General features: G+C 45.0%; 1 protein-coding gene and 1 long non-coding RNA gene across 3 annotated transcripts in view; one reads left to right on the top strand and one right to left on the bottom strand.

Annotated features, from left to right (window-relative positions):
* Window positions 1-18,055, bottom strand: part of LOC125753936 (uncharacterized) — a 71,693-nt gene that overhangs the window by 31,546 nt on the left and 22,092 nt on the right. The gene's annotated exons all lie outside the window — the stretch shown is intronic.
* The window catches only part of PANK1 (pantothenate kinase 1), a 58,872-nt gene continuing 49,930 nt past the window's right edge, over window positions 9,114-18,055 (top strand). The window contains exon 1 of one of the 2 annotated variants that reach the window (XM_049103516.1): window positions 9,114-10,179. In XM_049103516.1, the coding sequence (XP_048959473.1) occupies window positions 9,393-10,179 (787 nt within the window). In that variant the 5' untranslated portion in view covers window positions 9,114-9,392. Of the gene's footprint in view, window positions 10,180-10,825; window positions 11,080-18,055 lie in introns of those variants that run through there. The other variant, XM_025466479.3, reaches the window with a different exon arrangement.

The raw sequence follows: 18,055 nt of genomic DNA, 5'->3' as shown, positions 1-18,055 counted from the left end.
TAGTAGCTGCTCAATTCTGAAGAAAGGAAAAGATGGAGGCCCTGATGAAGGGGTCATCAGAACCTCACTCTAACACTATTAATTCACCAGGGCAGGTTTTGTTTGTTGTTGTTGTTAAGATTTTATTTTTTTATTTGAGAAAGAGCACGAGCTGGGGGAGGGTCAAGCAGACTCCCCACTGAGTGGAGCTCGGTCCCAGAACCTGAGATCATGACCTGAGCCAAAGTCAGATGCTTAACTGAGCCATCCTGAGACTCAGGCAGTTTTGGCTTGTTTATGGTGGCCTCTGACTCCCCCAGGCAGCATTGCTCCCTAGGGTCCTGCAGAAAGCAGTGTAAAAATCACTGTCACAGAAAATAGCATTATACTCCAAAATAGTCCCCTGTATCTCACTTTTTTTTTTATTTTTTAAAGATTTTATTTATTTATTCATGAGAGACACAGAGAGAGAGGCAGAGACATGGGCAGAGGCAGAAGCAGACTCAATGTAGGGAGCCCAATGTGGGACTGGATCCTTGGGACTCCGGGATCACGCCTTGAGCCCAAAGGCAGATGCTCAACCGCTAAGCCACCCAGATGTCTCTCTCTCTCTCTCTCTTTTTAAGATTTTATTTATTTATTCATGAGAGAGAGGCAGAGACATAGGCAGACCACCAAGGTTCCCCTCCCTTGTATCTCTTTTTTAGTATATGTGCTGCCGAAGTGAGCACTTCCCCTGTATCTCTTATATGAGGTGACCTCATGGCAAATCTCTAAGCAGAGCACCAACACCTCTAACAAAAGCAAAAATGAAATAAAGCAGTTTATCTTTGCTCAATATTCTGGCAGCTAAAATTCTAATAATACTTTTTAAGATTTTATTTTTTTTAGTAATCTCTGCACTCAATGTGGGACTTGGACTCACAACTCCAAGATCAAGAGTTGCATGCTCCAATGACAGAGCCAGCCAGGCACCCCCAGTAATTCTTTTTACACTATATCTTGAGGCTGTACCTTATTTCCATGCTCACACTATAGCATCAATGTGGTAATTACCTGGATGAAAGCTTGAGCATGTTTGACTTTATCTCCATTTTGGCAAATAACTAGAATTTCTGCAGTGATAACATGTTATGACGGCATGGCAGGCAGGTTTTGTTTGTCTTCAGAAAATAACCAGTCTTACTTAGAGTAATTAAAATCTAGGTTACAAATCCACATCGTTGACCTCCTTCTTTTTCTGAAAGGAAATCTTTCCCCCAAGTCCCCCCAGACTTTCTCCATGTTTCATTGGTCACTCCAAAGTCAATCACAGACATAGGCCAAGCAGGATTGATTTCTGAAACCCTGCCCACTTCCTCAAGGAAGCTTGTGGCCCCTGCTCACCCATACCTGGTGCCTCTCCTCACCTCCCACTCTGAAGCCTCAGCACCTTCCCCTGTTCCATGAGAACTACATTCTCCGATGATTCCACACACGTTTTTTTTTTTTTTTTTTTTTCAGAACTGAAATGGGAACCCACTTGTGCTTGGCACTGAGTCCTGGGGATTCAAAGGTGGCGGCCCCTACAATTGATTTGGGAGGCTGAGAGCTGTCAGAAGTGCCTCAGGGGCCAGGTAGGTAGCACACATGTGTGAACGCAGCCTACTTCCTTTCTTGCCTGTTTTGTTGTCGTTATGCAACATAATGACTATATTATTTGTACATATTGGAAAATGATCCCAACAAATAAGTCTAATTAACATCTATCACCACACATAGTTACAAATTTTTTGCTTGTAAAGAGAACTTTTAAGATCCACTCTCCTGGGATCCCTGGGTGGCGCAGCGGTTTGGCGCCTGCCTTTGGCCCAGGGCGCGATCCTGGAGACCCGGGATCGAATCCCACGTCGGGCTCCCGGTGCATGGAGCCTGCTTCTCCCTCTGCCTGTGTCTCTGCGCCTCTCTCTCTCTCTCTCTCTGTGACTATCATAAATAAATAAAAATTAAAAAAAAGATCCACTCTCCTAGGGCAGCCCTGGTGGCTCAGCGGTTTAGCACCGCCTTCAGCCCAGGGTGCGATCTGGGAGACCCGGGATCAAGTCCCACGTCAGGCTCCTTCTCCCTCTGCCTATGTCCCTGTCCCTCTCTCTCTCTCTCTTTGTCTCTCATTAATAAATAAGTAAAATATTTTTAAAAAATAAACACACACACAAAAGAAAGATCCACTCTCCTAGCAACTTTTCAATATACAACACAGCACTTTTAACTAGTTACTATTACATCCCCATGACTTATTTATTTTATAACTGGAAGTTTGTACCTCTTGACCACCCTCACCCATTCTGTACTACCTCCAATCACCAGTCTGTTCTCTGTATCTATGAGTTCTGTTTGTTTTTGTTTTTCAGATTGCATATAAAGTGGGATCCTATGGTGTTTGTCTTCTCTGTATGACTTATTTCACTTAGTATAATGGCCTCAAGACCTATTCAAGTTATCACAAATGGCATGACGTCTTTCTTTTTAATGGCCGGATAATATTTCATTGTATATATATGTACCATGTAGCCTACTTGCTTTCTAATCCAAACTTTCAATTTACAAACACCCAGGTGGTCAAAAAGAACACATCTTGGATGGGAAGGGGGCTTGTTTTCTTTGCTCATCCTTGAGGAGACAAAAAAAAAAACTTCTTGTTTTACAATGAAATGTAGTAAGTATGAATTAGACTGAGAGAGATAGAGAGTGATGCGGCTTACACCAGAGGAGCACCCCCACACACCCATCCTGGGGCGGGGGGAATCTGCTGATCTCATAGGAACACGGAGTGTAAGTGTGAATGGCAAGAAATATTTAGAGATGAGGCAGGCAGGGAATGAAGGATCTGGATGAGCCCCATAAGAGTTTAGAATTTATGAATTGTTGGTCATCCACAAAGGAAATTAGGTACAAAAATGTCAGGGTCAGGGATCCCTGGGTGGCGTAGCGGTTTAGCGCCTGCCTTTGGCCCAGGGCGCGATCCTGGAGACCTGGGATCGAATCCCACGTCGGGCTCCTGGTGCATGGAGCCTGCTTCTCCCTCTGCCTGTGTCTCTGCCTCTCTCTCTCTCACTGTGTGCCTATCATAAGTAAATAAAAATTAAAAAAAAAATGTCAGGGTCAGATCTATATTTTTAAAGGATCATCCTTTTTTTTTTTTAAGATTTTTTTTTTTACTTATTCATGAGACACACACACATACACACACAGAGGCAGAGACATAGGCAGAGGGAGAAGCAGGCTCCCAGCAGGGAGCCCCATGTGGGACTCGATCCCAGGACCCCAGGATCATGCCCTGAGCCAAAGGCAGACGCTCAACCGCTGAGCCACGCAGGCATCCCTAAAGGATCATCCTTTTTAGGGCAGCCCCTGTGGCCCAGCGGTTTAGTGCCGCCTTCAGCCTCTGGTGTGATACTGGGGACCCGGGACCGAGTCCCACATCAGGCTCCCTGCATGGAGCCTGCTTCTCCCTCTGCCTGTGTCTCTGCCTCTCTCTCTGTGTCTGTGGTGAATAAATAAAATATTTTTTTAAAAAAAGGATCATCCTTTTAAAAATGCAAGATCCAGAGAGAATATAGGTAGAAGGTCTTGCTCCTTTTCTGTATATTTTATCTTGTGTGTTGAAACCACCATTTTGCCAGTTGCCCAAACTGGAAACAGAAATCATCCTAGTTTTACCTGTCCCTGACCTTCCAAATGACCACCAAAGTCCTATGGATTCTACGCTTAAAAAATGATTGAATCTACCCGATGCTCTCATTCCAACTGCTATGTCCTTCACTCAGACCCTTATCACCACTTATCTAAACTTTTCCAATAACCTTCTATCTCATCTTCCTAAATAAGGACCTCCTCCCCAAATCTGTTCTCTTGTCAGCTACCAGAGATCTTTCCATTCCAGAATGCAAATCTCGTAGTTTTCTATAGCCTAAAACTTTTTTTTTTTTTTTTTAGCCTAAAACTTTTTAATGGTTTCCTGTGGCCTCAGGAAGAATTTCAAACTCTACTACTGGCAGAAAGCCACCTGAGATTTGGACCCATTAAACATTTTCAGCTGCAAGCACTCACTTCCTCCCTTTGCTAAGCTGTCCTTCAACCTTGTTGAACTCCCGGTAGATTCCCAAACAGGCTAGAAGGTTTCAGATCCACCCACAGAGTCTCCATTTCCCTCCGAAATGGATTTCCTTCAACCTTTCCTAAAGAAATCCCATTATTATTCAAAATTCAGTTTAAGGGTTATCTCCTCCCTGAAGCCAGTGTTAACCTCCATTTTAGCATACCTCCCTTCTCTCTCCTCCTAGGAGCTCACTCTTTGTAGTCCTCTGCGGTTATGTCTATGTTGTGGCAGAGGTGATACACTTTGCTTTGTTCATTGTTTTTCCAAGCAAGGACTATCTACAACATAATCTTGTTTTTAATTTTAAAGTTTGTTTGCTACTGTTTTGCTTCTTTAATTAAAAAAATACTTATAGGGGCACCTGGGTGGCTCAGCTCGTTGGGTGATCCACTCTTGATTTCAGCTCAAATTGTGATCTTGTGTTGTGGGATTCCACCCCCTGCCCCCCCCCCCCACTCCTGTGTGGGGCTCCATGCTCAGCAGAGAATCAGCTTGAAATTTTTCTCTCTGCTCCCACAAACCCCTTCCATTTGTGCGCACATGCACACGTGCGCTCTGTCTCAAATAAATAAATTTTTAAAAAAATTAAATTAAAAATACTTAATCATCATCATTATCATCATCACCATGCAGACTCCTGTGCTCCAAAGCAGTGCATGGACCTGGGCCCAGAATCTGCTCTTAAAAAGTCTCCTAGATTATTAGTAACTTCTGTTTCTTGATCAGGTGCTAATTACACAGAGTGTTTATTTGTGCAAAATTCACTGAGCTCTACCCTCAGGATATACATACATTTCTGTACATAAGCTATTTTCAATGAAGAGTTAAAAAGTGAAAACTCCCTAGGTTATTTTTGTGTACACTGATGGAGAACCATTGACTTATCTCTCTTGTTACAAACTATAAACTCATAGAGGGCAGTGAAGGCCTCGTTTTGTCTCGTATTCCCACCATCTGTTTTACTGCCTACAACATAGTACAGAATGAATGAATGACTGGCAAGTCAATCAATGAATGAACAAAGAAAGAGAAGAAGTGGCTTTTGGGTTCCTTCCTCCTTTACTCTTTCCCAAACATTTATTCCATGCCCCTGTTGGAGCACGAGAGCTCATACCTCAAAGTTACACTTCCAAGATACACCTATCCTGAATAATCCTGTGAGATACCACCTGACTTCCTCTCTACCACATGCCCAGTGTGATCGATCCAGGACACCAGCCTGACAAGGACGGGGGAAAAGGAAACAGGTGTAGGACGTTCTGTCCCAGTACCAGTACTTCTGCCCTGCCTGGGTCTGAGCCACTTGGCTCAGGCCTTCCTCACCATGCCTGGGAATCAAGCTGGAGAGAGTATGTCCTTGGAGATACTGCACTGCTAAAGCTTCTGCTTGCATCTCGGATGTAAACTGCTTCCTAAACTACTCAGTTCAAGTTATATGGGAACTTGAAAACTGTATCTTTGAATATTTAGGAATAGCGATGGACATTTTTTAGCAAATTTACAGTAGAAAATAGAGACATCCTGGGTAGAATATCATGCAAGTCATTTATTTAGTCACAGATAATTACCAGAAGTTTCCTAAGGCTACATGAGGAATAAGAGTAATCTGCCTTTTATTTGTTTATTTGTTTGTTTATTTATTTATTAGGGGGAGGGCAGAGACACAAGCAGGCTCCATGCAGGGAGCCCGATGTGGGACTCAATCCTGGGTCCCCAGGATGACACCCTGGGCCTAAGGCAGGCGCTAAACCACAGAGCCACCCAGGGATCCCCAAGAGTCATGGTGATCACAGTGTGTGTGTGTGTGTGTGTGTGTGTGTGTGTGTGTTGTGGGGAGGGTGAGGATGGGGGTAGTGGATACAGATAGTCAAATAGTAATATTAAAGAGGACTTCAACTCCCTCCATTTTGACCTCAAACTTTCTTATTGATTAAGTTCTTCTTTCCAGCTTTATCTCTTAAGTCAGGCAAAAGACCCTCTAGGTCAAGCATCACCTGATGGGAACCAAAACTCCTAAAGCAGTAAGGATTGCCCTGTACCAACAAGGCCTGAATGATTGACCTCAAGAAAACCTGATCAACTTGACCTTGACTACCCAGCAGCATTTACCCACTGACCTTTGTCCCACATTTTCCTTATATAAACCTGGAAGTATTTTTAGCACTTTGGAGACAGTCTTTGAGACTTTAGATCGAGGTATTCCTGGTGTTGGCAGCACTGAAATAAATCCTTCTTGTTGCACCACCACTCATCTCTCTGCCTTTGGATTTTTGTCAGCAGCAAGTGGCTAGGCCTGGTCTGTTTGGGACCCTCTGAGCCAAGCTCTTGCACCCCTGTGCCCTGGTTACAATATCTAGCTTTTTCATAGCAGTTATGATGTGCTGGGCACTTTGCATGTTAATTCATTTCATCATTGTAACAACTCAGGGATATCCTATTATAATCCCCAATGACAAGGGAACAGATACATTGTAGAATTACAAACCAATAGAGTCATGAAGATACAGTGTAGGGAATAGGAACACCTGATCCTAGTCCTGAGGGTCAGGGAAGATTTCTCCAAATATTAGAGGTTGTAGCAGAGGTCTGAAGATTGAGTCAGAATCTGGTGGACAAAGAAGTCTGAGGGTTGAGGTGCCTGGGTAGCTCTGTCATTAAGTGTCTGCCTTCCACTCTGGTCATGATCCCAGGTTCCTGGGATCAAGTCCCACATCATTCTCCCTGCTCAGTGAGGAGTCTACTTCTCCCTTTCCCTCTACCCTTCTGCCCCGCTCATGCATGCTCTCCATCTCTCTCTCTCCAAAATAAATAAGTAAAATCTTTTAAGATTTTATTAATTTCTTCACGAGACACACACACACACAGAGAGAGAGAGAGAGAGAGAGAGAGAGGCAGAGACACAGGCAGAGGGAGAAGCAGGGAGCCCAACGTGGGACTCGATCCCAGGTGGCTAGGATCACACCCTGGGCTGAAGGCGGCTCTAAACCGCTGAGCCACCCGGGCTGCCCAAATAAGTAAAATCTGCAACGGAAATAGCAAGTGCAAAGGGATAATAAGTTGTTTGAGCAACTGGCAGGCTGCCCTATAGCAGGAGCATAGGGAGCTAGAGATGAGGTAGGAGAGGTAGGCAGGGGCCGTTGCACCCAAGTCTGGTTTTTCTCTGTCTCAAATAGTATCATAAGGTCAGGGATAGAAGATTTAGGGTTTAGCCCTAGTTTTGCTCTTAATAATCTCAGCCATCTCTGTGGTTCAATTTCCTTATCTGGAAAAATGAGTAGATGGACTAGAGTTCTCAAGTGGCCCCTATGCTTCGAAAGCTGTGGTTCTGGGTAGGGCTCTCCTGGAAGCAACTGCCGTTCCAAGGTGCATGCTCGGGCTGCTGCTGAATGCACTGAGGCCCAGGGGCTTGGCAAGCAAGCACTTGCTGGCCTCTGACTCTTCTGTAGGTTTAGTCAATACAAATGATGGAGAATATCATACATAAGAAATCACACAGGGCTGGAACCATGGAGGGTGCAGAGGAGAAGAAAGAGAAGGTTCCTGTTGTGCCAGAAACCCTTAAGAAAAAGCGAAGAAATTTCGCAGAGTTGAATATCAAGCGTCTGAGAAAAAAAGTTTGCCCAAAAGATGCTTTGAAAGTCTAGGAGGAAGCTTATCTATGAAAAAGCTAAGCATTACCACAAAGCATACAGGCAGATGTACAGAACTGAGATTCGAATGGCGAGGATGTCATTCGATTTCGAAAAGCTGGCAATTTCTACACGCCTGCAGAACCCAAATTGGCATTTGTCATCAGGATCAGAGGTATCAATGGTGTGAGCCCAAAGGTTTGAAAGGTGTTGCAGCTTCTTCGCCTACGCCAGATCTTCAATGGCTTCAGTTAACATGCTAAGGATTGTGGAACCTTACATAGCATGGGGGTACCCAAACCTGAAGTCAGTGAATGAATTGATCTATGAGCATGGTTATGGCAGGATCAATAAGAAGCGAATTGTCCTGAGATGATAACACATTGATCGCCCGATCTCTTGATAAATATGGCATCATCTGCATGGAGGATCTGAGTCACGAGATCTATATCGTTGGAAAACGTTTCAAAGGAGCAAACACGTTTTTATGGCGTTTCAAATTATCTTCTCCACGAGGCAGAATGAAGAAAAAGACCACTCATTTTGTAGAAGGTGGAGATGCTGGCAACAGGGAAGACCAGACCAATAGGCTTATTAGAAGGATGAACTAAGGTATCTACCAGGATTATTTTGTAATCTGGTCAGTTAATAAATAACTGCTTTCAAATGGGGGGGGGGAGAGAAATCATACAGTAAATGTGGCTGTGAGCATGGTTTGCTCCCCTCATTTGAAGGATGAACTGCTAATAACAACGTAATTAAAAGAATTACCTCTTTGAGGCATTTACTGTGTGCCAGGATCGTACTAGGTAGATTTCTCAAAACAGCTCCTTCTTAGATTGGAAAGCTGAGGCCTCAAGGCATTACATAACTTCCGTAAGGTCCTCACCACCCAAATCTGTCCTGCCTGCTGAGCATGTCCAGTCCTGTTTCCTATTGTCAGGTGTGTTAACCCGAGCAATTTTCCATGGGTTTGCTCAGTGGCTAAGTCGTAATTTGAACCCAGCTCGGAGTCCAAAGCTTATGGCGTGGACCGCCCTGCCAGGCTGCCTTCCCTTCTTAAAGCACAGGCAACTCCTTACTCTATAAATAGGATGACATTGTCTCTTGACGTCCTTTCTGGGTGAGGAAAGTGCTTTTTATAGCTTGGGACCGCTTCTGTTTACGGGGTGTCTTCCAGCACCGGTTAATCCTGTGTGCAGCTGCGTCCTTCGCTGTCCTTACACTGTATTCCCAGGCCTCCTCCCTGCAAAGGCAACTCCAGGGACCACATGGTGTCTGTACGTGTGCCAGTGAAGAAATTTCACTCCCTGCTTCCCAGATCGGCCTGCCTTTCTATAAATAATCGTTCTCCTCCCTCCACTCAGGCCTGTGAGTAGTTTGGTCACTTAACCGAGCACACGCACACTCGCAAAGCGCGGCGAGGAGGGGCGCTGTAGGGGACACCGGGAATGACCTTGCAAAGGGGTCTAGCCCCCTGCGGGCAGGACTAGCCGCCCTGAAACCTCCACAAATACTTGGGTCCTCGGTGTTCCTCCCCACGCCGCCTGCTCCTCTGGCGCCAGCTCGCCCAGTCCCCTCTCCTGCTCCGAGACACAAAGCCCAACCCGCCCATCTCCTTGCAAACCCCGAGAACTTCGGTCCCCATGTTGAAACTCGTCGGCGGCGGCGGCGGTGGCGGTGGCGGTGGCGGCGGCGGCGGCGGCGGCGGCGGCGGGCAGCACTGGGCATGCTCAGTAGCGGGGCCGGGGCCGGGGCCGGGAGGCAGGGAAGCGGCGCTGGGAGTCGCGCGGCCCGGGGAACGGGGGGAGGCGGGCAGTGGGGGCCCCGGCTGGGGGTCGGCGGGGATCCCCGCTTCCGCGCCGGGCCCCGGCATGCTCCCGGCCGGCGCGGCGGGGCGGGCGCGCGGGGGGCAGAGCGCGGGCGAGCGGGGGGAGCCGGTGGGAGAAGGGGAGGAGCGCCGGGCTCGCCGTCCCCCGGCGCCGGCTCTGCGGCTGCTGAATCGGAAGCCGCAGGGAGGATCCGGGGAAATAAAGACGCCCGAGAATGACCTCCAGCGAGGCCGCCTGAGCCGCGGGCCGCGCGCCGCCGCACCGGCCCCGGGCATGGGCGAGCGGGGCGGGCGGCCGGAGCCCTCGGCCACGCACGCCCCGGGGGCCCCCGCCGGCACCGGCACCGGCACCGGCACCGGCACCGGCGCCGCCGCCGCCGCCGCCGCCGTCAACGGGCTGCTGCACAACGGCTTCCACCCGCCGCCGGTCCAGCCGCCGCGCCTCTGCAGCCGGGGCCCCGCGGGCGGTGGCGACGCGGCGCCCCCGCGCCTCCCGCTCCCGCCCGAGCTCCAGCCGCAGCCGCCGCCCCCTCAGCACGACTCCCCGGCCAAGAAATGCCGGCTGCGGAGGAGGATGGACTCTGGGAGGAAGCACAGGCCGCGTAAGTCCCCCGGCGAGGCGAGCGGGGCGCGCGGCAGGCGCCGGGGAGCCGCGGGGCAGGCGCCGGGGAGCCGCGGGGGAGCCTCGGCGCCCGCTGGCGGGGGCTGTGCGGGGGGCTCCCGGGACCGACTCTTTCCCCAGGGGCTCCAGGCACTAGAGATCGCTGCCTGAGCCTCACGCTTGCTTGCTTCGGTCTGCAGAATGGGCCGATCGAATCTGGCGACCTGGCGCTGCTCCTGCAGTCGCGGCTCTAAAGCGGCTCCTGCTCCGCCCGCCTTCCTAATTCGTTGTTGGGAAAATGCACGTGTGAGAACATTTCTCGGGGTCCGGGAGTAGGCGCAGACTGGAGGGACAGCCGGAGCCACCCTCTCCCATCTCCTCGCCCCTTTTCCTTTCCAGACTTCATCATTCTGGGGATGGCGCTCAGGCAGCCACCTTGTCCTTTGAATCGCAGAGCAGCCGCCAGAACCTCGGGGCTATTGGCAAGCGCCAGGCCTGGAGGCGTGGAGTTTGACAACCCCCCAAATCACGGCCTCCTAAAGGCTTTTCCCTCGTAGCCAATGAGAGGACCTGTCGGCAATGACACACCCACTGATACCATGTGGGCCGGAACTATGTGGACCAATGAGAATTGGAGGTGGATTTTTTTTTTTTTTTTTTTCGGGTACTGAGGGGATAGAGAGTTGAGGATTTCTAATGGTACTGTCTGCGGCGTAAAAGGCTGAGATGCGTTATTTCACGGTCTGAGCTTGCATATGATGTTAGTTTATAAAGACTACCTCCCCGCAGGACGTTGTGAGATGTAAATTTGTAGATCGAGTTTACAACTGGTTTTTCCTATCTGAGCCGAACCTCATTCAACTGGTGTCTTTAATGAAGCTTATAAATGGCAAAAAGCAAAGTAAGTAGAATGCATACTAATTAGTGATTGCATTCAAACACCATTTACGTATATCTGATACGGAGAAATTGCTAGTATAGGTTTTGGATTTATCTATAAAAGCTTGATATTTGGCCAACTTTGGTGTCTCTGTTTAGACTCTTAGTTTTCCTGCGCTCAATTAAAATCTCTGGGACTTTGGAAGGTATTGATGTGCGGGGCCGTTGACTCTGATACTTGTATTTTGTAGATCTGAAATGTTTAGGTTGAAAGTTAAAGTCTTGTCTGGAACTTTGAAGCCACACAGAAGATTTGGTAATGGTTGTAAGGAGGACATCTATTTAGCGCTTGAATTTATTTATTTTTATTTATTATTTTTCTTTTTGAGACTTGTTAGAAAATTTCTTTATTGACTTAATATTGATTACTTATGATTTATTAACTGGTTTTAGTTCTTTCGAAACCACATTTTAGTTATTTCTCTGATCTACATGTACAAATTGCAGTGACAATTTGCAACGTAAATAGCTAAAATATATTGAAAGAGAACTGTGTTGAGTTTTTGTGTATACAGCTAGCTTATATGGTCTATGAGGGCATAACACCTTTTGAAGTAAGTTTTGAGGAATTTAAAGTACACTCTTAATAATAGATTGGAAGCATAGAAAAAAATAATTTGAGCCTTAATTTGAGCTTGCAAACCTACAGGGATTATTATTTTAGAATACAAGAAAATGTAACTTTATGCCTGTATCTTTGGTGTCAAAAATTAAAGTGGTTTGTATTTTTTACAAAAGTAAAAACCTGGACAGCCCGGGTGGCTCAGCGGTTTAGCGCCGCCTTCAGCCCAGGGCGTGATCCTGGAGTCCAGGGATTGAGTCCCCACGTCGGGCTCCCGGCTTGGAGCCTGCTTCTCCCTCTGCCTGTGTCTCTGCCTCTCTCTCTGTGTGTGTGTGTGTGTGTCTCATGAAGAAATAAATAAAATCTTAAAAAATAAACACCTTAGCTATTTTAAGTTCAGTGACCAGGACACATAAACTTTTAAAAGGGATCCATCGAAATTGACTTTTTATTATCCTACCATGCATGTTTTCTTTTCTCAAATTTGAACACACATTTCCAAAATAAATTTTATGTGTTCTGAGTCACATCTGCTGTGTTCACCACCAAAATTTCTCTGTAAAAACTAGACACTTTAATGTCTTTATACCTTGCCTAAGTTACCGTTTGCGTATCTTTTTAATATTTAGGTATCTTTTTATGAAAAAAGATATGCTCAATCATTCATATTTAGGTTCTCTAATACACTGAGAGTTAAGTATATCCCTATTTTCTAATGACTGATAGATTTTCTGTGAGCAACTATAACAAAGTATTGGATGCTTTAAATAAAATGTAAGAGTATGTTGGGGTGGAAGCCCTGAAGCTAGGCAAATAATTCCTACTTAGCAGTTTACAACATTAGACACTTGATTTTATTTAAACCAGAAGTGTGCTAAAGACAGCCAGATCTTACTTCTCTCAGATAAGCATCTGGAATGCTTATGTGAGTAGGTATGTTTCTGTTTGGTAATATTGCAGTTAGAGTGCAGTACATATTGAAATTCTTTATGTTTAAAAACAATAAGGAAAAAAAAAAACAATGAGTAGAATGAAACAAATAATTCAATAGTTTCTAATTGTTTAAAAAATTTAGATCTCAGTGCAGGGACTCTTTTGTAATTTAAACACCAGACCTGTGGCAGGTTGATTTTGCTAAACCCGGTGAGGGGAACATTGTCCACTGTTTTCATTGAAAGTACTATTTCCTTACTACTTGTCCTTGGAAAGCTTTTCTTAGACTAACTGCTTCATCAAGCTTCCTTGGTTACTTGACTTCCCTCTGCTACTCAGCAGCTGTGTGACCTTAACGAAGTTACTAGCTCTCATCTTGAGATATTGGAGTTGGCTAGATGATCTTCAAGTGTGGTTTCTTGTATCTTTCAAATTCTATGACACTTCAGAGCTGATAGTTCTTTCTACATGACTTCTACACTAGTTATCCACTCTGCCACATGCTTTAGCATTTAACTATGTTTGGGGGTTTGGGGAATTTTTTTTTTTGACTTGCGCCAATTGTTTAATGTGTGTTATTTGTCTTATCTCCTCTATTAAGTTGGAAGTCTGACTACAGGTAACATAGTTTTTTCTCTTATGCCTTGCACCTTGGGTATATGAACATTTGATTGATGTCACAGAGAAAAAGTACAAATGACATTAACTCCCACCTCGTTGAGATAGCCATCTCCATCCATAAGATAGACTTTGGCAAAAGTCCTTCAGTGGATTTTCCATAAAGTATCAACTGGGAGATTCCTTTGGCCTGCTCTTGGCACTTTGATTCTTCAAAGCACACATAAATGACACCTTATAGAGATAGTACATTTCTCAAATATTTCGAAACAAATAATAGTCCTAATAAAATGCTGTGAGGACCTAATGTATTGTAAATGATGTAGCCATTCATACCCAGGAGGGCTTGAGTTTGTTTGTTTGTTTAAATATTTTATTTATTTATTCATGAGAGACACAGAGAGAGAGAGAGGGGGCAGAGACACAGGCAGAGGGAGAAGCAGGCTCCATGCAGGGAGCCCAACTTGGGACTTGATCCTGGGTCTCCAGGATCACACCCCCGGCTGTAGGCGGTGCTAAACCGCTGAGCCACCCTGGCTGGGAGAGCTTGAGTTTGAATTGCAGCTGGATGGACTAAAGCCAGTTATCTTACCTTCCTGCTTCAGTTCCAGTATAAGATGGGGATAATCAATAATCGTACTCTCTCATTGGGTTGATGTGAGGATTAAATGAGATAATGTATATTAAGAACTTAGATTCCTGCTTGGCACATAGCAGTTATTCAGCAAATGCCAACTGTCATCACCTCCATACAAAATACTCTCCACTATTAATCCATAGGACAGGACAATTGAACTGGCAGAGACAATTCAGACTGACTTAGTATAAAAAAAAAAAATACAAGCTCAGAATAAGAAAGACCAAAGTGTTTTATTTAATAAGCTGTAACAGGAACGCCTGGGTGGCTCAGCAGTTGACCGTCTGCCTTTGGCCCAGGGCGTGGTCCTGGAGTCCCAGGGTGGAGTCCCACATCGGGCTCCCTGCATGGAGCCTGCTTTTCCCTCTGCCTGTGTCTCTGCCTCTCTCTCTCTCTCTCTTTCATGAATAAATAAATAAAATCTTTAAAAAAATACATTTTGATAACTTTTTATTTAAAAATAAAATTTTAGCATAAACATTTTCTTATGGCATTAAAACATCATTTTTAATAGTTGTATTATACTTCCAATATTCATGATATGGATATACCATTTTTTATTTAACCTTTCTCTCATAGCTTTAGGCCATAGCGAGGGTCTCTATACCATAAATAGTGCTGCAGCAACAACTTTGTACATACTCTTTCTTTCTTTTTTTTTTTTTTTTTTAATTTATTTATGATAGTCACAGAGAGAGAGAGAGGCGCAGAGACACAGGCAGAGGGAGAAGCAGGCTCCATGCACCGGGAGCCCGATGTGGGATTCGATCCCGGGTCTCCAGGATCACGCCCTGGGCCAAAGGCAGGCGCAAAACCGCTGCGCCACCCAGGGATTCCCATACTCTTTCTTAAGTATTTTTTGTTTGTTTTTAAAAAATTTGTTTATTTGAGAGGGAGAGAGAATGTCAAGCAGACACCCACTGAGCAGAAACTCAGCTTGGGGCTCTATCTCACCACCCAGAGATCATGACCTGAGCTGAAAACAGAAGTCCAACCCTCCACCAACTGAGCCACCTAGACGCTCCTTAAGTTATTTTTGTAAATACATTTTGAGAATGTGAATACATTTTTTTTTTTTTGGAGGAGGAACAGAAATGGAACAAAGTAGTATTTAGATGTTGCCTTGAAATGCTGGGTATTTTAGACCACAAGGACACTGTTATATGAGCCACCTTAGTGGAGGGAGGAAAAAAATGCAAAGGAGATTGTTGGAGTCACTGAACACTATGCTACAGAAAGGCAAATATTTGGGCATCATCAGAAGTCAGGAGGGTGAGTGCTGCCCTGTCCATTCCCTCTTCTGTTGTGTGGCAACAAGCAGAAATAAGGACTGGATCAGTGCCAGCAGCCTCCTGTGGGGTGGGAGTGGGTAGGTCTGGCTTCTCAAATCATTTAGGTAGAAGAATACTAGCAGAAAATGGGTGAGAGTTCATTATGCACATAACATACTCATGGGTACAAACTGAAGAAACCAAATCTTTTTTTTTTTTTTTAAGATTTTATCCATTTATCCATGAGAGACACAGAGCCAGAGACATAGGCAGAAGGAGGAGAAGCAGGCTCCATGCAGGAGCCAGATGTGGGACTCAATCCCGGAACTCCAGGATCATGTCCTGAGCTGAAGGTAGATGCTCAACCACTGAGCCACCTAAGCATCCCGTGAAGAAACCAAATCTGTTAACAGTTTTAGCTAGCCACCATGGTGAAAGTACAAGGCTTTAATTTTCTAAACATTAGGTTATTTAGCTTTGGCATTTAGGCTTTCCACTAACTCTGAATCAGGCTAATTAGAAAAACCAGGATAAAAAGGTAATAGGTAGAATTTTCCAGTTATATCTGCATAGAGTGTAGATATATGTGCTTTTTAAAAAGACAACATATTGGGATCCCTGGGTGGCGCAGCTGTTTGGCGCCTGCCTTTGGCCCAGGGCGCAATCCTGGAGACCCGGGATCGAATCCCACGTCGGGCTCCCGGTGCATGGAGCCTACTCCTCCCTCTGCCTGTGTCTCTGCCTCTCTCTCTCTCTCTCTGTGTGACTATCGTAAATAAATAAATATTTTTTAAAAAAAGACAACATATTCGGTGCTTCTAGATGGAAGGGAAGCATTGAAAATTCAAGAACAAAAGACAAATGGAAGGCAAGAGCACACTATAGTATTGCTACCTTCTGGGACATGGTCAGTTGGTCTCTGTGTCTCTCATTAATAAATAAATAAAATATTTTAAAAAAAAAGAATTTAAGACCCAAGTGTCCAACATCTGAGTGGTTAAGTCAAATATCAGGATCTGTTAGAATGTGAATACTTTTCCTCAAAAGACCAGTAAGTAAATTTCAACATTAATACAAAGCATATTTGTTTGTCACAGTAACCAAAAATGGAAAGAGTGCTGCTCATTTTTAGCATGTGGGACACTTAAGAAGTGTATAAAACAAAATCCATCATGGTTTTGGAAACAGAATTAGTAGGGAAACAAAGGAGTACTGGTTTTAATCAACAGTTTTAAAGTTTGGTTTGATTTGGTTTTTGTGGTAGCCTGGCTTGTATGCATGTGTATGGTTTTAATACAAACCAAATGCATGAAAGTAAAAGTAAATCAAGGTTTGACTTCTGTGATATTTAGTTATATGTGCTTTAGCTTTAATAGGTAGGCCGGTATTCACCTTGGGATGGCAGTATTCTAAATCAGATATAGTGTACCCAATGTGGTGCACAGAATTTCTAAGTAGACCTTTTCTCTAGATAGTGCCACTGTCAAGTTTGGTATCTCATTACTTAATTCATGACATCTCTTAAATGCTTAGAGCTGGGTAATCGTGTGTGTGTGTGTGTGTGTGTGTGTGTGTGTGTGTGTTCATATTCTCTTTGGAAATATATTTGAAGGGAGCTGTCGATTCGAAGGAGTGAGGTAGGTAATGTTAGTTGTAGAGGCAGTTACATCAAAATAATGATCTGGACCTTTAGCAGATTTCTTTATAGTTTGAAAAGAGGATGGAAAAACTCATGACAATAGTGAGTACTTACGGTAGTCACTTTGAGTAATCACAGTAGCTGTTATTGAGCAACAGCTATCTGCCCATTGTTTTGTACATGTTCTTATGAAAGCTTGCAAATTACCAACCCCACTCTCCATTCTACAGTTGGGGACAGAGAATCTCAGAAAATTGAATGAAGTATCCTGCCCAACAACCTGTAGTCATTGGATGGCAGGGCCAAAAATTCAGACCCAAGTCTAAGTCCGTTGCCAGCTAGCTGACTGTCTTATGCCATGATAAGCCTACTATTTATGGGGAAAGGAAATGTGTTCTGTAAAACTTTCAGAAGAGATAAGTGTATGCAAGCTGTACACCTTTGGCAAAAAGCTGATCCATGTGTCTGTGGGAGTAACAGTGGCCAGCATTAAGGGGCATGTACTATGTGCAGACTCTGAGCTAAACACTTTACGTGGATTATCTGAGCAAACACTCCTAGCACCCTATGAGATGGGTACTGCTATGGATTGAATGCTTGTGTCCCCCCAAAACTCATATATTGACCTTCTAACCCCCAAGGTGATTATATTAGGTGGGGCCTTTGGGAGGTGATTAGGTCATGACACTAGAACGCTAATGATTGGGATTAGTGTCCTTATAAAAGAGACCTCAGGGCAGCCTGGGTGGCTCAGCGGTTTAGCGCCACCTTCAGCCCAGGGCGTGATCCTGGAGTCCCAGGATCGAGTCCCACATCAGGCTCCCTGCATGGAACCTGCTTCACCCTCTGCCTATGTCTCTGCCTCTCTCTCTCTCTCTGTCTCTCATGAATAAATAAAATATTTAAAAAAAAAAAAAAAAGAGAGACCTCAGAAAGCTAGCCCCCCCCTCCATCCCTACTTCTGCCATGTGAGGTTACAGCCAAAAGAGAGCCATCTAGGACACAGGCTGTCACCAGACACCAAATCCACCAGAACCTTGACCTTAGACTCTCAGAACTGTGAAAGATAAATTTCTGTTGTTTATAAGATATTCAGACTATGGTAAGACAGATACTATCATCCTCTTCCTTTTTCAGGTGAAGAAACTGAAAGGGTACAAGGGCTCAGGGTAAAACTATATGAGTTCAGATTTTGACTCTGCTGGGGTAGACTCAGGATCCTAGAGGACTCTCAGGAAGTATGAGTAGTGTTCTGTAGTGCAGAGAGCTTTAGAGCCA

Source organism: Canis lupus, chromosome 28 (genome assembly GCF_003254725.2).
Source record: "Canis lupus dingo isolate Sandy chromosome 28, ASM325472v2, whole genome shotgun sequence".
Classification (NCBI taxonomy): domain Eukaryota; kingdom Metazoa; phylum Chordata; class Mammalia; order Carnivora; family Canidae; genus Canis; species Canis lupus.
Note: the sequence above shows the minus strand (reverse complement) of the source record. Positions and strands in the feature narration are given on the sequence as shown.